At 40.1% G+C, this 22,476-nt stretch overlaps 1 protein-coding gene across 8 annotated transcripts in view; it reads right to left on the bottom strand.

Annotated features, from left to right (window-relative positions):
• The window catches only part of TDRD6 (tudor domain containing 6), a 115,135-nt gene that overhangs the window by 53,727 nt on the left and 38,932 nt on the right, over positions 1–22,476 (bottom strand). For 7 of the 8 annotated variants that reach the window (XM_040348451.1, XM_040348454.1, XM_040348455.1 and 4 more), the window contains exons 4-5: positions 13,063–15,471; positions 11,838–11,915 (exon numbers count right to left, since the gene is read on the bottom strand). In XM_040348451.1, the coding sequence (XP_040204385.1) occupies positions 11,838–11,915; positions 13,063–15,471 (2,487 nt within the window). The remainder of the gene's footprint in view (positions 1–11,837; positions 11,916–13,062; positions 15,472–22,476) is intronic. The other variant, XM_040348450.1, reaches the window with a different exon arrangement.

Here is a 22,476-nt window from a genome sequence, read left to right as displayed (position 1 = left end):
GGATTAAACGTTGAACTTGATCTCAACTGTTTTTTGACTGACGATTAACCCAATTTTTCTGCCAAATTTGTTCCGGGAGTTTTTAGAACAATACATTTTTTTTCACTATTTTCTATACTATATTATACATTCTTTTTCATTATTTTATAATGTCATAATTTAAAAAAAAAAAAAATTTGTATAACTTGTACATTTATCATGAATTAGTACCACATTGAATCACATTTTTAGCTTGAATTTATTTTTATTTATATATGGCTTTATTTGTATCCATGTTTTGGATTTTGGACGAAAAATGCACCTCTAGAGGGAGTTAGGGAAACCCCCGTTTTTGGGTTTTTCCCCTTTCCTATATTATCGATAATGTCCATATTTATGGTCTGGTTAACCACTTCGTTACCGAGACTGTTTTTCAGATTCAGTGTTTACGAGACTAAAACAGTTTTTTTTGCTAGAATATTACTTAAAACCCCCAAACATTATATATATTTTTTTTTCTAACACCCTAGAGAATAAAATGGCAGTCATTGCAATACTTTTTGTCACACCGTATTTGCGCAGCGGTCTTACAAGCGCACTTTTTTTGGAAAAAATTCACTTTTTTAAATTAAAAAATAACACAACAATAAATTTGGCCCAATTTTTTTATATATTGTGAAAGATAATGTTACGCCGAGTAAAATGATACCCAACATGTCACTCTTAAAAATTGCGCCCGCTCGTGGCATGGCGTCAAACTTTTACCCTTAAAAATCTTGATAGGCAACGTTTAAAAAATTCTACAGGCTGCATTTTTTGAGTTACAGAGTAGGCCTAGGGCTAGAATTATTGCTCTCGCTCTAACGATCGCGACGATACCTCACTTGTGTGGTTTGAATACCGTTTTCATATGTCGGCGCTACTCGCGTATACGTTCGCTTCTACGCGCGAGCTCGTCGGGACGGGGCGCTTTAAAAAAAATTTTTTTTGCTTTTCGCATTTATTTTTAATTATTTTACAATTTTTAACACTGAAATAAAAAAAAATAAAAAAATTATCACTTTTATTCCTATTACAAGGAATGTAAACATCCCTTGTAATAGAAAAAAGCATGACAGGTCCTCTTAAATATGAGATCTGGGGTCAAAAAGACCTCAGATCTCATATTTGGGCTTAAATGCAAAAAAAAAAAAAAGAAATTTGGAAATGTCATTTTTTCAAATGACAAAAAAAAAAATCTCTTTAAGAGGCTGGGCGGGACTGACGTTTTGACGTCACTTCCGCCCAGCAGAGCTATGGGGGACGGGCGAAGGAGATTTTTCCTTCAGTCTCGTCCCCGCTCAGCTGCCGGATGGTCGCGATCCCCTCCGCCGCTACCGACGGCTCCGGTAAGCGGCGGAGGGCGCGGGACAGCGGCGGGAGGGGGGGGCCCCTCTCCCGCCACCGATAACGGCGATCTCGCGGCGAATTCGCCGCGGAGACCGCCGTTATCGTGTACAGGACCGTCGGCACTAAAGATGGATACCTCAGTTGTGGCAGCAGCTGCTGCCGTTACTGAGATATCCATCTTTAAAAACAGGACGTCATTTGACTATGGGCCAGTAACGAAGTGGTTAAACATTATTTTACATCTTTGGTGCTATCATAGGCAATGATGTATTGAATTAATGTGCTGAGAGTTGCTTTATATCGTATCTGAGTTATATTTTAGTGACCTTGCACGTCCGGAGGGATGCGAGAGTAGCGTTTCTTTGTAAAACCATGCTATCCTCTTGTTGCTTTTTTAATTTCTAATTGCGGGGTTTTCTATTATTATCTTTACAGTCTTATATGTAAAATATACCTTTGTTTAGAGATTACAAGATATAGGACCTGTTTATATGTTTGCTGTATATTTGTGAGTGTTATCGCGGCACCAAGGCTGAACTTACATTTGATTTTCAATTCAACCAATTACCGGCCCGTACATACTACAAATACCATGATGCTTTAGTGACCAGGTATGCCCCCTGATGACGTTAGCATAACGAAACATACGTCGGAGGCAGTCCTGGTCACGTGACGTCCCCCCTGCGCTGTGGAGTGTCGGCAAGGATCCATTGGCGGTGAGATAGCGGCTTCCACCCCCCTTCGAATCCCAAATTTGAAACCGCAGATTGGCGGTAACAAGTCCGTAGCCTCAGTGCCGGGTGGGCACCCCCCAAAGTAAGAGGCCATTTGGCTGTTTTTATGTTTTTTAAACATTTTTAAATAAACGTTATTACGCTTTTTGGTCTTCCTGGCTTTCTTCTCTTGCATAAATATCCCATGTGGAGCTCCTGGATCTGTCTATCGGTTGTCCATATCCTCATGTGCGCAGGCACAATCCTGCATAAGCTGGTGTGACCATCTTTTCATTAAAATGGTCAACTAGCTCTGGTAAGAGCAATTTATATATCAAGCACCTTGGGTGGAATTGAAGTTATTAAGAGCGGTGGTGGCACTTTCTCTCCTTATAAGAAAATCACAACGAACGAAGTGGATTGCAAAATTTTCTTTATTGCTTGGGACTTTTTTTATGTATTTGCATTGATCACATTGGAATTTCACGCTGTGTTTTTTTTCTCAATGTGCAGCGCTGTCTGCAATATATGGGACTTTATTTTGATTCTATTTGTTATATATCTACTCACTAGGGATTGTTAATTAATTGCCAATCTTAGCTGATTGGTTCACGGCACTATACACATTATTTGTATGGGCCTAGCGCCCTCTATTTTCCACTTTCATATATGGGTTCCTAAAGCGCTCGTTTGATTTGTGCGGGGCTGTGAGCGCCTTATTTTAGCCCATCACCAATCATTTGTGTTTTATATATACAGCCATATTACCTACGGTACTTTTAGCTCCTTTTTGTTTCCTGGAAAATGACTGCCATTCAGAATACAATTCTTGCGCAATTTCCTGCTGTTGCTGTGTGGAATGGTCCCTATAGGCTGGGTCTGCAGGACTGTAAAGATAAGTCCCGGACCTCACAAGCTGGATTAGAACTTATGTCCTAACCATCTTGGCTGTGTAGGAATGAATTTCCTGTTTTTCTGTGCAGCATGGGAAGTCTGTTAGGAGGTTTTTGTCATGCAACATTGTCAAAACGCATTGGAAACGCATTAAGAACGCAACACTTGTTCTTTTGAAGTCTATGGAAGCAAAAATGCAAACTGCTGCAGGTAACAAAAGTTCCTGACCCTTTTCAAAAAAAAAAAAAACAGCAGCTGAAAACACACAGATATGAACGGGATCCATAGGAAATCCTCTCAAATGAACTGTAGTGCATTTCAGCACACCGCAAAACGCTTAGTGAACCTAGCCGTAGGAAAAAGAGGACGGAGGGGAGGTGTCTGTACTGTACAAGATAAAAAAGATAAGATATAAAGGCAAGTTTAAATTCATATAATTTCAATTATACAGCACAGGATTTAGATTTAGATTCATTCACCTTGGGAAATCCTTACACAATAAACTGAGGGGTGGTGGGCAACAACAGAGCGAATATAACCACAAAAAAAAAAAAAAAACACACACCTGGTTCTACCATTGCTACAGGTGAGAGTACCCACAGAGTAGGGAGTGGAGATAGGGTAAGCATGTTCAAGAAGAAACACACATGGGTGCAGATTAGAGGCCGATATATCGGCCGATATTTGGCGTTTTTAAATTAATCGGCATCGGCCGATTTGTGCTTTAAAAAAGCCGATTTGAACTTCAGCACCGCGACTTGCAAAAAGCTTCTGTAATAGAAGTCAATGCAAGTTGCCTGAAGCTTCCCGTAGAAGACTTCTCTCTCTCCTGGGCAGCCTGCCAAGTTTTAGAAAAGATATACAATGTTGCTACTTATCAATGAACTGAACTCCGTGTAGGAGAAATCTCAGTTTATTTTATTTTTTTTTTTTTTTTTTTTTTTTTTTTTTTTTTTTTTGGATTCAAGCTCTTTTTTTATTTAAGAATTATAATACATAAACAAATAATACATAAACAAATGATACAACTGGGCATTTCAGTATAAGATAATATATCACGCACTATACTATGGAGCATCCCCCTTTAACCTTAGTCACAACCTTGCTTTCGTCCCTCCTCCTGGTTGTCCGGGGGAGACAACAATGCCACCCATCGCGGTATGTAGGAAAAATAAAAAATAAAAATAAGATTATAACAAACAGAAAAAAAAAAAAAAAAAGAAAAAATAAAAACAAAAAAAAAAAAAAAAAAAAAAGAAAAAAGAAAAAAAAAAGGCTAATCCCTCCCCGTACCCTCCCTCCCCCCCCCCCCCTCACCCGCAGCCACCTCCATAGACTCTACCCTGGAGTCCAGGAAGGATTTCCAGGAGTTCCATGTTCCTAGATATCTTTCCTGTTGATGTCGTGCTGTCAGTACTAGTTCTTCTAGCTTACTAATTTCCTTCACTTTATTTATCCACATCTCTATAGTTGGTGGGGCCGGTGACTTCCATTTCTTTGTAATACATGCTTTGGCTGCATCTAATAGATGACATATACTTGTTTCCTTATATGCTTTCTCGGGGATTGGATTCATGTGTAAGAGATAAAATTCTGGATTTTCTGGTATCTCATATTTTGAGCATAGCTGGAGTATCCTTTTAATCTCTGACCAATAGAATTTTAGCAGGGGACAATCCCAAAATATATGGAGCATCGTCCCTTTGCTTGCCTGACACCTCCAGCATTTCTCTGTCATTTCTGGAAAGATTTTGTTTAATTTTTCTGGTGTCCTATACCACCTTGCAAAGATCTTGTAGTTTGTCTCTTGGGTTCTCGCACAGATTGATGTTTCATGTGTTCGTTTATATAGTCGTTGTCGTTGTTCCATATTAAATGTCTTTTTTAATTCCTGTTCCCAGTCCTGGACACACTTCGGAGGACTGCTCCCTGATTGCGCTAGTATTTCATAGCTCATTGATAGGGTGTGTGTCAATATTCCCTTCTCACTGCACATTTTCTCAAATCTCTTAAGTGGCCTCTCAAAAACCTCTGGATTTGGTAGTGTGTTCAGGAAGTGAACCATCTGAAGTGCATTCCAAAACTTTAAACGGAATTCTTTCCCTTGTTCCATCAAGTCAGCTATTGTAACCCATTTTCCCATTCGAATATAATTAACTACCTGTGTGCATTCTTGATCTCTTAAATGTCGGAAAGCACCCTCTTGGTATCCCATCGGAAACAGGGGGTTGCCTATCACTGGGTATAATGGGGAAGTCCTTGGATCAATACCAATCATAGAAAATGCTGCTGCACATATCTTCACTGTATTTCCCCATATCGGGTTCTTATTTATTTCTTTAGGAGCTGCGGCAAACCACCATGATGCTCTTTCTAATGGTATTTTAGATTGTGACTGTTCAATTTGTACCCATAACTTTGTATTTGAGTGTCTATTCCAATCTACTAATCTATTTAGGTGTACAGCGTAGTAGTATTTCCTTATATCTGGGACTCCAAGTCCTCCCTGTTGCTTAGTATACATTAGTTGTTTTCTTTGTATCCTTGGATTTTTATGTGCCCACACAAATTCAAAGATAACTCTTTGACATTGTTTGAGATATTGCACTGGGATATGTATTGGTAGTGTTTGTAGTAAATAGAGGATTTTCGGGAGTATATTCATCTTAATGATGTTGCATCGACCCAACCAAGTATGGAACCCCTGGTTCCATTTGTCAAGTAACGACTTCACCTTTTGCAGTAATGGTGGGAAGTTTAAGTCAAAGATCTTATCCACTTTCCCTGGTAATTGTATACCAAGATATGTCAGTGCTCTATCTGTCCACTTGAACTTAAATGTTTGTTTTAGGTGTGTTATAGATGTTTGTGGGACATTAACTCCCATTGCTTCTGATTTATTAAAATTGATACTCAAGTTCGATAGAGATCCGTATTTGTCAAATTCCCTCATCAAGTTCGGGATTGAAGTCAGCGGGTTAGTGAGGGTAAACAACATGTCATCTGCATATGCTGTAATTTTGCAGTGGTTCTTCCCTATTTGTATTCCTGAGACATCCCGGTTTTTGCGTACCTTACTCAGAAAAGGCTCTAATGACAGGGCGAAGAGGAGTGGGGACAGAGGGCAGCCCTGTCTAGTCCCGTTCGAAATCTGTAGTGGGTCTGACAATATTCCATTAGCCCGTACCTGAGCCGTTAATCCTGAGTACATGGAGAATATCCATTTTATTATTTTATTTCCAAATCCACCATGTTGTAAGACTGCCCTCATAAAACTCCAATTCACCCTGTCAAAGGCCTTCTCCGCGTCCGTATTCAAGAACACGCATTGCGTCTGGGTTGTATTTGCTATCTGTACTAAGTTGATGGCTTTAATAGTATTATCACGTGCCTCCCGCGTGGGGACAAATCCCACCTGGTCCAAGTGTATCAGATCTGGGATGTATTGTTGTATCCTGTTTGCCAAAACTTTAGCGAAAATCTTAACATCTAGATTTAGTAAGGAGATCGGCCGGTAACTTCCACATAAGCTCAAATCTTTCCCTTCTTTGGGTATCACCGATATATAGGCCAATAAGGTTTGTTTAGTTAAATTTGCCGCTGTCCCCAATGCATTAAATAATTTAATCATGTATTTTGATAACGAGGGGAACAGAGTTTTATAGTATTGACCCGTGTACCCATCGGGTCCCGGGGCTTTCCCCATTTTTATTGAGCTTACTGCCACTTTTAATTCTTCTTCTACTATGGGGGCATCTAATCTCTCTTTGTCTAATTCTGATAGTCTTGGGATATCTGATTCCGTGAGGTATTGATCAATTTGGTCTTGGGTCGGGAATTTACTCTGTATATTGTAAAGAGAGCAGTAATATTTTTGAAACTCTTTTGCTATATCATTTGGCTTCGTAACCTTTGGTTTCTTTGGTGGCTTAATCTGTGGGATATAATTGCTCATTTTCTGTTCTCTTAACAATCTAGCGAGTCTTTTCCCGCACTTGTCGCCTGATTCATATGCAAACTTTTTACATCTCTGTATTGCTGCTTTTGCTTTATAGTACAGAAGGTCCGTAATTTCCGCTCTCTTCCCCACCATCTCTTCCTCTACTATTGCTGATCTAGTTTGCTTATGTCTACCTTCTATCTTGACTAGTTCTTCCAGTAACCTTTTTAGTTTTTCAGTTCTTTTCCTCTTTATTCTGGATCCGTGTTTAATTAACACACCTCTGATGACCGCCTTGTGTGCTTCCCAGACAATTCCTGGGTCGCACTCTGGGGTATCATTAGTGCTAAAGTAGAACTCCAGCTCTTTAGTTATATCTTCTAAGACCTCTTTATCTTGTAGGAGACTTTCATTTAGTCTCCATTGGTTTGGTCTAATTTGTCTTAGGTCTTGTAACTCGTATTCCAAGAAAATCGGTGCGTGATCGGACCATGTAATAGATCCTATTTTGGCTGATCTTACTGAGTGCAGTTGGGCATGTGGAATAAAGAAAAGGTCTATGCGAGAGTATGTTTTATGTGGGACAGAATAAAACGTATAGTCCCTTTCTTTATTATGTATCAGCCTCCATATGTCAATCAACTGGTTTTTATGCAGAATTTGGGTGATGCGATTCCTCGCCCCATACGAGATATACGACTTTCCGGCCGATGTATCCTCTTTAGGGTCTAGCGGGATATTCAAATCCCCTCCCAAGATCAGGTGTCCTTCTGTAAAATCTTGCAGGCGCGTGATCATTTTACCTAGAAAGATTTCCTGTTTTTCATTTGGTGCATATACAGTGGCAAGTGTTACCCCCACTCCTCCTATCCTGCCTTTCACGAATATATATCTTCCTTTCGGATCTCTCATAACATCTTCGTACGTCCAATTAATTCTCCCTGCTATGAGGATAGACACCCCCTTTGACTTAGCCTCCTGGTTTGTCGCGTGATATACTATTGGGTATGTTCTTGTCTTTAAAATAGGGGTTTTATCTTCTCTAAAATGTGTTTCTTGTATATATGCCACATCTACTCCTAATTTTTGTAAATCCTCCATGAGTATCCTCCTTTTTTCGGGTGTATTTAGTCCCCTCGCATTCAATGATAATACGTTTAATGCGTCCATCCTATTTTCCTATTTCCACACCTATGTTTTATTATACTTATGTGGTAAACGTGGGCCAACCACGGAAAGAGAGCGGGGGGGGGTGGGGGAGAGGGGGGGAGAGAGAAAAAAAAAAAAAAAAGAAAAAAAAAAAAAAAAAAAAAAAAAAAAAAAAAAAAGAGAAAAAAAAGGGAAAAAAATTAAAGGGGGGGGTAGTCTCCCCCGTATTCAAGTGGGGGGTCCCCCCTTACTAATATTAGCTATCTTGCTACTAAACACTCACCGTATTAACGGTATTTGAGCGTCGTCCTATGTGTAGGGGCGTGTACCCTGGGTGGCTCCTATGTTATATCTATGTCCTTTATCTTATAGAGATTCAATCTCAGAAAAGAAAAATAGATATATAAGGAAGAAAAAAGAGAAAAGAATCTCAGGACATGGAAATTCCCTTTTAAGAGAGACAACAAACACAAAAAAGAATAATATACAAGAATAAAAAAAAATAAAAAAAACAGTTATCCAAAATCGGAAATTTAAGAAAAATTCCACACGAAAAAAAAAAAAAAAAAGCTTGGAGCTACGGGCCTCTCCATAGCCCCTTTATAGTCATCCAGACTTGCCGAAATACCGTGCCATAAAAAAAAGAAAAGAAAGTCCCATTCAATAGATAAAACATATATTCCCTTAATCATAAACTTTTAGATCATAATTTATCGTATATTATCGTACACATAATCATATACACTTTAGCCTTTACATTTACCCTTTGACTCTTCTTCTAGCCCCCTTGCTGGAAAGGGAAAGGAGGGAAAAAACAAAAGAAAAAACAAAAAAAATAAAAAATGTAGACCGGTCATTAGAAAGCCCCAGATCCCCCCCAAAAAAGTGAAATGTGCTAACGGGGAGAAAAAAAAAAAAAGAAGAAAAAAGAAAAACAAGGGTAAAAAAAAAAAAAAAGAATTTGTGTATTGTGATCTGTGTCCCCCGGGGATACCCTCCCTATACACCCCAAATTCCACCACTGTTACACAATTTCCACCATGTACCACTTGTTAAGTGGTCATGCGGGAAAAAAGTTTTAGTTAATCCACCCTGTAGATGTTTGTGTTCTGTGATGTGCAATAAAATAATATGTGTGTTTTAGTATATGTTGTGTTAACGGTACTTATTATTATGTGATCTAATATCTATCATAGTGTTTATAATTTCTGTATATGATTTAGTGTCTTAGTGCCCTAAGCAGGAATATATACCATATCCCTGGAGTGTCTTATATCCAAAACAAACAGGGAAAAAAAATAAAAAAATACATTAAACAAAAAAAGAGGCTTTCATAGACCCGTCCCTCTTTCTCCCCTACCCTCCCAACCTGTTACATAGCTTTATCCATTATTAGGCCATCTTCATATCATCCGCTACCCATACATATTAGACAACATAATAAACAATCATTTATCTTACTTCTTAACTTATTTCCATGATACCAGTTTCTATACATTGGGCACCTCTACTTCAGACCTCATAAGGCCATTTTACTTGTCCCCCTCCCCCAGCCCCCTTCCATCTCAGTTTAACCATTTAAAGGCTAAATCTTTTTTGACACTTGATGCTTACAAGTAAAAATCCTGTATTTTCTGCTAGAAAATTACTTGGAACCCCCAAACATTATATATATTTTTTTTAGCAGAGACCCTAGGAAATAAAATAGCGATTACTGCAATATTTAATGTTACACGGTATTTGCGCAGCGGTCTTTCAAACACATTTTTTGGGGAAAAAAATATACTTTAACAAAAAAATAAATAAACAGTAAAGTTAGCCCATATTTTTTTTTTCATCCAAAAGTTTTCATTACCTGTTGTTGTGTAAAATATATATATATAAAATGTAATACACAAAAACAGGTAATGAAAACTTTTGGACGAAAAAATAAAAATATGGGCTAACTTTACTGTTTAGCCCAAAAGCGCCTGAAAAATCGGCTTAACATATCGGCCCAAAAAAATCGGCATCATAAATCGGCTATCGGCCGCCGCGATTTCTAAATATCGGCATCGGCCAGAGAAAAACCCATATCGGTCGACCTCTAGTGCAGATCATCCTGTGCAGACAATCCTCTAGCAAAGTCCTCATGGAGAAAGGGTGGGAGGAAGCACCTGAATACCTTATAAAGGCCCTAGGCAAAGTAGCTGTAAAGTGTGTGACCTGTAATGTGATGTTTATCCATCTGACACAAAGTTTTAGCACCATGTTTGAAAAGTTTACAGTGTAAATAGAACACATTATTCCCAGCACATTTCGGGCTTTGTCCGCCATGATGGGCATACCCCAAAGGGGTGATCAGGGTCTGGGTTTAAAAGGGGTGGGCTAATGCAGCTAACTACACATGTTGCACAAAGTGAGTCCACATGTAGGATTCAGTTCCCAAAGCAACATTACAACTGTCCCCATGACGTGGGGGTCTGGGTATGGCACTCCAAGGTTTTACTGAGTTTGGCACACAGGGCTGGACTCAGCCTTACCCCCTGCTCCCTCCTTGTTAACCTTCTGCCTTTAGAACCATTTTAAAAACAAATATTTAAATAGAAATATATATATATAATTTTTCTTTTTTTTAAACCAAAAAGTTTAGCTTCACTTTAAACGTCTCCATATTTTCAGAAATATAAAGCTGCTTGGAGATGGTCTTGTAGCCTTTATGTTCGATACGCTGATCTCAAACAACAACACAAATTCTAAACCCCCAAGGCCAGTCTCTTGTTTCTGGTCCATGATGTTACCAAACAGCAGAATAACAATTTTTCTTCATTTAACTAGGCTGATGGACTGATTACAAGATTGCAGATATGTGTGATACTAACTACATCATGGTGATCCATTTATTTATCATCTTTTCTATGGGTAACAGCAAATCTGTCCAGGCCATTTTAGAATATCTTCGTACAATAAGCAATAAACACAGCAATCACACTTTCTTTGCATTACTCTATGACATACCAAAAGGCATGCTTATACACAAGAGAACCCCTTTATGATTTCATCACTTTATGGAGGAATGAAACGTTGTTTCGATGAACTGTAGGGACACAAACAAATCGGTCGACAACTGGATATAGCAGCAAGGGGGAATCCTTCCTGCTGAGCTTATGTATTCTGATGGCAGGGATACTTCCCCACTGTCAAAATATAATGTTCAGCGTTGCCAGCTATAGCTGTCAGCACTGATCATTTGCCAAAAACCAAACAGGCTAATCGATAAATCAACTTGTGTAACAAGGAACCTGCCCACACATCGAAACTCGGCAGGTCCCTGCTTGGCCAGCTTAACACTAATGCCGTGCGCACACGATCGGAAACTCCGACAAGAAAAGTTTAATGTGAGCTTTTGGTCGAAAATTCCGATCGTGTGTAGGCTCCATGAACCTTCTTCTGTCGGAATTTCCGGCAAGAAACATTTGAGCGCTGGTTCTCAAATTTTCCGACAAGAAAAGTTCTTGGAGGAAATTCCGATCGTCTGTATGCAATTCCGACGGACCAAAAACCATGCATGTTCTGAATCAATTAGACGCATGCTCGGAATCATTGAACTTAATTTTTCTCGGCTCGTTGTAGTGTTGTATGTCACAGCGTTCTTGACGGTCGGAATTTGGTGTGACTGTGTGTATGCAAGACAAGTTTAAGCCAACATTCCGTCGGAAAAAAATCCACGGTTGTCGGATTTTCCGATCGTGTGTACGCGGCATAACAGTCCAATTATTCAGTCCAGCACCTACCTTGATGTTCTAAAGTGTGTGAAGAAGCATATTCTGAATCCTCGCCAACACAGCATCCTTCCACTTCTCCAGGACAGTCTGAAGAAAGGGTTATTTATGCACAAGAAAACAGAAAATACCAAAATAAGCAACAGAAGGACTTTGTACTATATGGATTCCTGTAAGGCAAAGCATGCAAACAGTGCACAGAATGATGAAGAGCTCTCAATATGGTCAAAAACTACCTACCAGGTCCATTTAGGACACATTATAATAGCAAGATGCTCCTTTTGGTAAACATCAAGGGAACAAGGGAAAAACATTGCAATACTTCCAAATCCTGCAGTAAGAGCCGGTTCACACAGGGGCGACCTGTCAGGCGACTCAGCCGCCTGACAAGTCGCAGTCCACAGTAGTCAATGGAACCGTTCTAATAGGAGCGACGCAAGTCACTCCAACTTAGAAAAAGGTTCCTGTACGACTTTGGGGGCGACTTGCATTGACTTCAATACTGAAGTCATTTTGCAAGTTGCCTCTCAAGTCGCCTTGAGATCGCCTTGTCGAGTCGCCCCCAAAGTCGTGCCGCCTGTGTGTGAACCGGCTCTTAGTGCATTGTATACCCTAGTTATCAAAATATTTACATTCAATTGAATAAAACTATCAGTAAGTGCCAGTTCACACTGCTGCGCTGTGAATTTGTTCCTTTTTTTCAGTCCATTCTGAGGTGTGAATTTACCATGTTTTTATTGCGATTTGAATGCAAATTTCAAAAGTAGGACATAGCTGCGATTAATGTTCTAGCCAATGGAATCAAAATGTAAAAAAAAAAGAAAAAAAAAAAAAGGGTGTTCACTTCCTGTTTTTTGTGGAGAATAGTGTGGTGGAATTCGCACACATGTGAACCATCAAATGCGATTCCAGAACGATTTACATTGATCTCTATGGAGACTAAATTCGCAACGCTTTAAACTCGCACAAGACCCTTTTTTTCATTGCATCACATTCGGCGAGGAATTGCAACGCATTGATGCGAACCACCATCTTTGAAAATTATTACTTTTTGGATGACATGCGAATCTAGTTTGTGTTCCAACGCATCGCATTCGTTATTAACAAATTGTGAACCGGCACTAAAGTGTAAAAACTCCTAAAAAAAAAAAAATTAAAAAGGAAGGAAGGAAGAGCTTAATTTTAAGTTTTTACATGGGGACAAAAATATGCATCAAAAGATAAGCATTTCAAATACCTTGTTCTTGAAACTGCCGACCCCTGTGCTGTAATGACACACCTCTGGTAATCTCAGGAATAGTACTCTCTCTCAGGTCTTCATTCGATACATCAATTACACGTTCCCAAACTTGGTTCCCAAATTGTTTGGCTTCCAAAGTCTCTGTGACATCTCGAGAACCCAAAGTGTCTTCACATTCCATTGTGTCCTCACTAGGCCTACAGTCTTCACTTCTCACAAGCTTTGTAATTCCTATGAAGTCTTCCGTTTTGAAAACCTCCTCTACTATGCCTGAGCTCACTACAGTCTCTTCATCCTCAACAGTTTCTTCACTTTTTACAATACTTTCCCCAGTAGCATCATCATCTCTTTGTAACTGGTCATCTCCCACTAGAGCTCTTTCAGATTCTACAGTAACTTGGCTAGATACAACCAGAGATTCCACAGCTGTATTGATAATATCACCCCCAGAGTTTTTACTTTCACCAATGTCAGGAACTGCTACAGCATTGTCCACAGAAGTGAAAGCTTTAGACGATTGAGGTTCACCAGTGTCAGGAACAACCACTGCTACTTCACTGGTCACATAAGTAAAATTCTTAACCTCTTCATTGTCATCAGTGTTACCAGCTTCAGGCTCTGCACTGTCCATGTAATTGATAGTCTCATTTTCTTTAATTTCATCAATGTCTGAAAAATGATCAGCCTCTACCTCTATACATTCAATGTCACCAACAGCTGCATGCTCTACACAGTTCATGTGAGACACAGCCTCCACCTCTTCACTTTCATTAGTGCTTCTTACAGCTACAGCCTCAACCATGTCCACATAAATGATATCTTTAACTCCTACATGTTCACAAATGTCACCAACAGCCTTTACACTGCCATCATAAGCGACAGCTTCAACCTTCTCACATTCCGTAATGTCACCAGTAGTTACAGCCTCTACACTGTCCACAAAAGTGGCAACCTCAACCTCTTCACATTCACCAGTAATTACAGGCTCTACTCTGTCCTCAAGCTCCTCATAGTCAACAATAACTACAGGCTCTACTATGTCATCAACCTCTTCATATTCCCCAATAACTATAGGCTCTACTCTGTTCTCAACCTCTTCGTAGTCACCAATAACTAAAGGTTCTACTATGTCCTTAATCTCAGCATCGTCACCAATAACTAAAGGTTCTACTATGTCCTTAACCTCAGCATCGTCACCAATAACTAAAGGTTCTACCATGTCCTTAACCTCAGCATCGTCACCAATAACTAAAGGTTCTACCATGTCCTTAACCTCAGCATCGTCACCAATAACTAAAGGTTCTACTATGTCCTTAACCTCAGCATCGTCACCAATAACTAAAGGTTCTACCATGTCCTTAACCTCAGCATAGTCACCAATTTCTACAGGCTCTACTATGTCCTCAACCTCTTCATATTGAAGAACTACAGGCTCTACTATGTCCTCACTTACAGCTACAGCCTCCATCATATCCACATAAGTGATAGCGTCAAAGTCGTAATTCATATCAATGCCAACAAACATTGCCTCTACACTGTCCACGTGAGTCATAGCCTCAACCTCCTGACATTCACCAATGTCACCAACAGTTATAGACTCCACACTGTCCATAAAAGTGATAACTTCACGTTCACCAATTGCTAAAGCATCTGTACTGTCAACATAAGTGAATTCCTCAACATGTTCACTAATAGCTATGGGCTCTACATGGTCCACAAATGTGATAGCTTCAAACTCTTGATGTTCACCAACAGCTAAAAAGTCTTCTTCGTTCATGTAAGTAATGGCCTCAACCGCCTCACATACACCAGTGTCACTGAACTCTAAAGCATCCACACTGTCCACAGAAGCCTCTTCACTTTTCTCAACTTCACCCACTACAGCCTCCACAGTGTCCACATTGGTTGCATCTTCATTCTCACTTTCAGCAAGGACTCCAGTAGCTAGAATTTGCATAGTTGCATCCTCATTAATTTCAAGCACTTGGTTTTCAACACATGCGCAAGCTGAATGTTTTTCACGTTCCAAGGTGTCCTTTTCATTTGGCAAGACAAAAACTTTGCTTTTTTCAGTGTCTTCACTTTTGTGGACATGTTCAGGTGTTGGATCTTGTAAGGTATCATCTATTGGCTCTTTACTTTCTATGACAGCTTTGTAAGTTGCAGACTCTTCCGTTTCAAATTCCTCTTTAGCTAGACATTCATGTTTAGTATAGTCATCGTCATATTCCAGGCTGCTGCTATATGATACAAGTAGTCCACCATGACATTCATAGCCAGTTTCAAAAACATCTCCAGCTAGGGTATCTTTGTGAGTAATGGTTTCCACAAGTCTTTCGTAAGCTTGGTCGTCTTTGCTTTCCACAAGATGCTCAATACCCTGATCACCCTCTTCCTCACTTATTCCTGAAAGCATAAACCAATAAAAAATGTTAACCTGCTGCACTTCAGCCATACCATACGTACCTCATTTGCCATCATAGCTCAAACTGTACATTGTGTCTGTTTGTTATTGACATTTTAAGAAAAACGATCACAGTAGGTCTCAGCCTCAACGAAAAATAAGCTTATCCTATACAGGTTCAGGTGCAAAGGACAGTCTACTACTAGCAACCTATGCATTTTCCCAGTAAAGGCTACTTTTGAAGTGTGATCCTGCGATATGGAATGGATCTATAATTCGACTTTCTCAAAATAACAAAGAAACTGAAAACATTACTGTTGTAATATATGTTGGCCGATTTATGTGGGATATATATATATATATATATATATATATATATATTAGGGCTGTGGAAATTAACTATTAATTCATCGATTAATCTTTAATTTTTGTGATCGATCAAAATTATTTTGATTTGTACTCACCTCTCCGCCGGCTTCAGGGAGTTCTGTCGGAGATCCGGTGACGTCACGACTTGCCGTGTCCATCTGAAGGGCTCCTTTGCTGTGCCTTTATATCTGCATGCCGGCGGGACCTTACTATCTGCCACACGCAAGGGCTGTTACACTTCCCCCTATCACTTCCCTCTATTAACCTGGGATTCTACAGCCATCCACTGGGAGTTGTGATAGTTCCCTTCACAGGACATCTACATGCCAACGGACTGATGTTCACTTCTCCTCATCTGGATTCAGCAGTGGCATCGTTGTACACATTTTTATACCAGTATCATACTTAGCTACATGTTTTTATGACTGCTTTTGTTACCGTTTGGTATTACTCGCACCATTTTTACAGTTTATGTAGCTACATCGATTTTATCTCCAGTGCAATATTTATTTTGTTACCTACTTGAAGACTATAAAAGTTTTAATGCTATTCCCATCGAGCGCTGCCTTTGTGTGTTTTTTGTATCCTGCTATCCATTTTTCCAGTGGTTGGTAGCTGCACTGGGAATCAGCCTGCAAGGAGATCAGCTAAAAGTAGTTGGATCTGTATGTGCGTTATAATTAATCGAAATTAGTCGATTAATCGAAAAAAAAAATAAAAAAAAAAAAAACGATTAATCAAACACAAAAATGTTGATCAGTAACAGCCCTAATTATATATATATATATATATATATATATATATATATATATATATATATATATATATATATATATATATATATATATACACACACACACACACACACACACACATACATACTCACTGATTTTAGTATTAAACTTACCTTTAACCACTTGAGACCCGCGCTTTTGACAAAAGACATCAACAGCGCGGCTCTCAGGTGCCAACTGGACGTCTTTGGACGTCATTTAAAGTGCATTACCCGCGCGCGCCTCTGGGGGGCGCGCAGCGGGTAAACACTGTCCCGGCGCATCGCTGAGAAGTCTAAGCGTGTACCTGGCCGCCACGATGTCCGCCGGGTACACGCGATCGTCGGGAACACAGCAGGGACGTGGAGCTCTGTGTGTAAACACAGAGCTCCACGTGCTGTCAGAGGAGAGGAGAACAATGTGTGTCCCTTGTACATAGGGACACCGCATCGGTCACCTCCCCCAGTCACCCCTCTCCCCCCACACAGTTAGAACACACCTAGGATACACATTTAACCCCTTCCTCACCCCCTAGTGTTAACCCCTTCACCGCCAGTCACATTTATACAGTAATTAGTGCATTTTTATAGCACTGATCGCTGTATAAATGTGAATGGTCCCAAATTTGTGTCAAAAGTGTCCGATACGTCAGTCGCAATATCGCAGTCCCAATAAAAATCGCAGATCGCCGCCATTACTAGTAAAAAAAATAAAAAAAATCATAATTCTGTCCCCTATTTTGTAGGCGCTATAACTTTGTAGGCACAAACCAGTCGCTTATTGCGATTTTTTTTTTTTTTTTTTACAAAAATACGTCGAAAAATACTTATCGGCCTTAACTGAGAAAAAAATAGTTTTTTTAAAAAAAAAATTGGGATATTTATCATAGCAACAAGTAAAAAATATATATATTTTTTTTAAATTGTCGCTTTTTTTTGTTTATAGCGCAAAAAATAAAAACAGCAGAGGTGTTCAAATACCACCAAAAGAAAGCTCTATTTGTGGGGAAAAAAGGACGTCAATTTTGTTTGGGAGCCACGTTGCACGACCGCGCAAATGTCAGTTAAAGCAACGCAGTGTCGGAAGCTGAAATTTCGCCTGGGTACGAAGGGGGTTTATGTGCCCAGTAAGCAAGTGGTTAATAATTGACCAGCATCCTTAAAGACAAACAAACAAGATTCGACAAGGTATGGTCCCCATGGATTAAATACCTCCAAACTCCATGATCCTTAGGTCTGACTATTGAAATGGTTTAGATAAATATACATGAATTCCGACTTGATGATTGTAATTTTATTATCTGTGTTTTATTATTTATTTATATATTCATTTTGATTTTTTTTAAGTTATTTTCTTCCCTGGGATGTGTACCTTTTTTTTGTATTGTAATTTCACTTGCATCCAGACTAATATTATTCAATCTTTAATAAAAATATATTAAATCAGAGATTAAAATGTTAGCTGAATCGTCTTCCCCTCACGACACAACTTGTTCCCAAATGGGGTGTCTGAGGGTATCAGATGATTTTCCTAACCATTGAACCTTGAAATAGATTGCAAGGTTTACATATGTTTATTATAATTGTTCTTTCAGTTGTAACCATATAATGACCCTACTTCATATGTCCTACTGTATGGTTGATTGTTTAACCCCTCCTTTTTTTTCTGTTCTTCCTGAAAACTACAATAAAAAAATATTGAATGAAAGTTCTTCAAAAAAAATAAAAACTTACCTTTAATAACAGTCTTCCATTCAGGTATCGCCAGCTGTTGCTGTCCCAGGCAGAGTGCATTTGGTATCAACACCTGTGACAGGAGTTGGCGCTATCCATGAAGCATTGGCTTATGTCAACCCGCTATTCCAGAGCAGGCGGTCGCGGGCCACTGGTTGGGCACCCCGATCTACAATATGGGAACGCAGGACTTCTGCTACCAAAGCCAGCTGCGTAAGCCACCAGACCAGGTAAGGCCTGGTTCTACATGCCAAATTAATCTGTCCTGGGATCGGATTGACTTGTCCCATGGGAGGTTAGGAAACAGCCTTGTAGAGGTCTGGGGTAAAACTGTGCAAATGGAACTGCCCTTGAAGGAGCCTACTATCAGGTCCAGAAGCCATCATGCAAGAGCAGAGACACAAGCAGTCCTAGACTGAAAAGCTTGAACCTAAAAACAGAAAATCTGAAGCTTTTCCTCTTTAAAGAACCACTGTGACCTAAATTGTAGCCAAGACTTAACCCAGACCTTTCTTATGATTAGTTTTTTCCAGCAACCTTTTCTGAAGGTTCAAGATCTACCCGAACCACTGCAATTGCTGGACAGTCAAGGCCACATTGTCAAGACAAAAGCCTGTGCCAAAAGTTCCCTTAAGAGGAGGTTGTGTAAGTATCCATCAATGGCAATGAATGAATCAATGGGAATGAGCACAACAGCGCTATTACTAGGACTAACACTTTGATTAACACCGGAGGTGCAGACAAGAAGCTGAAGTCAGGGCCACAAACTCAATGTAGGAGGACACAGCTAAATTTAGGAAACCGATGTGATGGAAAGATGAAGACATGCAGATCAGAAAGTGCCCCTGGTGAAGGGAAAGCGATGACATATGGTGGATTCCATGCAGAATTTGTGCATTAAAATAAATGCTTTTTGTATGGGAATGGTGAAGTTGGAGAAAACAAATAATAATCCTGAAACTACTCCACCACAGGAACTGGAGAAATGACAGGTTGAAGGTGAATAACCAAGAAGCCCAGGAAAATTACCTTCTGCCCTCAAGTGTCAGAGATGCTTGGAGGGTCTCAATGTGAAAAAAATTAAATAAAAAAAAACACACCACATTTTTGTAAGATCGGGGAAGGCTATATTAAGTTTCTCTTGCTGAGGAAAATGGGTCCTCTTGCCTTCAGCAGTACAATAGATAAATGATATCCAGAAACAATCCAAACAGATGTCCCTCAAAGACCATGCAGAACAAATACTTCTAATACAAATATTTTGCAGTCTAGCACCTTATCCAGGGTCCCCACACATTGGTACAGACAAAAGAACCGTGCAATAGCAAAACTAGAAAGTAGACCTTAAAGCAGAGTAGAGCCGAAACTAATCGATTATTCGACAACTAATCGATTATGAAATTAAATCGATTAAAATTTTCATAATCGATTAATCGGCCATTAACATAATGGGGTTAAAAAAAAAAAAATTAGCCCTTTATAGTACAAAAAAGCAAATCGCTACTGTAATTATTACTTTCACTATCTCACAGTAAAAAAACTGTAGCGATTATTTGCTCTTTTTGTACTTATTTTTGTTTTTTTACCCCCATTATGTTACTAAACATCTCAGGCCTGGGTCACACCTCTGTTTTTTGGTGCTTTTTGCAGAAACACACTACAGTTTATTTACATGTTTTCCTATGGGACACGTTCACATCCATGATTTTTTTTCAGCTGCTGCATTTTTGGAAAGGGCAAGGAGTTTTTAATGCAAAACGGTGCTATTTTTTTTTTTTTTCTGGTTTAATATACTTCAATGGAGAAGCTGCAGAAAAGCATGTAATGTGTTTTTGCAGCAATTTGTGTTTTGTAATCTGCCAAAAAAAAATTGGCCCCAAAAAAATTACAAAAATGCAATTTTTTTTAAGGCCATTATCCGATAAATCAAAACAATAATGAAAATAATCGTTAGTTGCAGCCTTAAAGCGGAGTTCCACCCATTTTTTTAGTGTATATAAAATGCAATACGCAAAAACTGGTAATGAAAAATTTTGTACGAAAAAAAAAATATGGGCTAACTTCACTGTTTAGTTATTTTTTATTTTATTTGTTAAAGTATATTTTTTCCCAAAAAAAGTGTTTGAAAAACCGCTGCGCAAATACCGTGTAACATTAAATATTTCAGCAATTGCTATTTTATTTCCTAGGGTCTCTGCTAAAAAAAATATATAATGTTTGGGGGTTCCAAGTAATTTTCTAGCAGAAAATACAGGATTTTTACTTGTAAGCATCAAGTGTCAAACAAGATTTAGGCCCCATGCACACGAGACGCTGCTAAACTCGAGTTCAGAGGCATTTGGGCATTTTTTTCAACTGCCCCTGAACACATTTAATGTGTCTATGTGTCCATGCACACAATCACGTTTTTTGGCGTTTCAAAGCAGTTGGGTTTAGGGCCATTTTTCCAAACCCAAAATTTTGGGTTCAGAAGCATTCAGCTTTTGCGTTTTAGACGCAAATCGCGGCAAATCGCGGTACCGGCGTTTTGCCGCGATTTCGTTTATAGGCGTTTTTAAAGGTGACCTATTTTTTTACATTAGAAATCTCAAAAATGATGGCAAATGATGAAAAACCATAAAAAAAACATAAATGTAATTGCTTGCATTGCATTGTGGACAATCCACAACTTGTGGCAGGTGACGTGGCCAGTGGACAATCCACAACTTGTGGCAGGTGACATGGCCAGGTGACGTGGCAAGTGGACAACCCACAACTTGTTGTAGGTGACGTGGCCAGGTGATGTGGCAGGTGACATGGCCAGGTGACGTGGCAAGTGTACAATCCACAACTTGTGGTAGGTGACGTGGCCAGGTGACGTGGCAGGTGATGTGGCCAGGCGACGTAGCCAGGTGACATGGCAAGTGGACAATCCACAACTTGTGGCAGGTGACGTGGCCAGGTGACATGGCAGGTGACGTGGCTTGGTGACGTGGCCAGTGGACAATCCACAACTTGTGGCAGGTGACCTGGCCAGTTGACGTGGCAGGTGACGTGGCCAGTGGACAATCCACAACTTGTGGCAGGTGACGTGGCCAGTTGACGTGGCAGGTGGCGTGGCCAGTGGACAATCCACAACTTGTGGCAGGTGACGTGGCCAGGTGACGTGGCAGGTGACTTGGCCAGTGGACAATCCACAGCTTGTGGCAGGTGGCGTGGCCAGGTGACGTGGCAAGTGGACAATTCACAACTTGGCAGGTGACGTAGCCAGTTGATGTGGCAGGTGACGTGGCCAGTGGACAATCCACAACTTGTGGCAGGTGACGTGGCCAGGTGACGTGGCAGGTGATGTGGCCAGGTGACGTGGCCAGGTGACATGGCAAGTGGACAATCCACAACTTGTGGCAGGTGACATGGCAGGTGACGTGGCAGGTGGCGTGGCCAGTGGACAATCCACAACTTGTGGCAGGTGACGTGGCCAGGTGACGTGGCCAGGTGACATAGCCAGGTGACGTGGCCAGTGGACAATCCACAACTTGTGGCAGGTGGCGTAGCCAGGTGATGTGGCAAGTGGACAATTCACAACTTGGCAGGTGACGTGGCCAGTTGATGTGGCAGGCGACGTGGCCAGTGGACAATCCACAACTTGTGGCAGGTGACGTGGCCAGGTGACGTGGCAGGTGATGTGGCCAGGTGACGTGGCAGGTGACGTGGCCAGGTGACGTGGCAAGTGACACGCTAAATACACGTACACTGCTGCTCTCTCAGCTGCTCTGGTCTCACAAAATAGCTGAAATGGTTAAATAATATTGTTTTTTGAGCTTAGGGAGGGTCTTATGATGTTTCTTAACCAAATGCTTATAAACGCAAACGCGGTAAAACGCGGTAAAACGCCGTGAAATTCGCGGCAAAAACGGGCGTTTTAAACGCCGGGTTTTGCGTTTGAAAACTTGTTTAGATGAGTTTGCATTTGCTTCTCGTGTGCATGGGGCCTTAGCCTTTAAAGGGTCACTAAAGGAAAAAAAATTTTTAGCTGAAATGACTGTTTACAGGGCATAGAGACATAATAGTTAACTGATTCCTTTTAAAAATGATTAAAAATAGATAAAAAAACAATCATATAATGTGCCTGCAGTGTAGTTTCGTTTTTGCT

This window comes from Rana temporaria, chromosome 4 (genome assembly GCF_905171775.1).
Source record: "Rana temporaria chromosome 4, aRanTem1.1, whole genome shotgun sequence".
In the NCBI taxonomy this organism is placed as follows: Eukaryota; Metazoa; Chordata; class Amphibia; order Anura; family Ranidae; genus Rana; species Rana temporaria.
The sequence above is the reverse complement of the archived record's forward strand: the minus strand, read 5'-3'. Positions and strand labels throughout refer to the sequence as shown.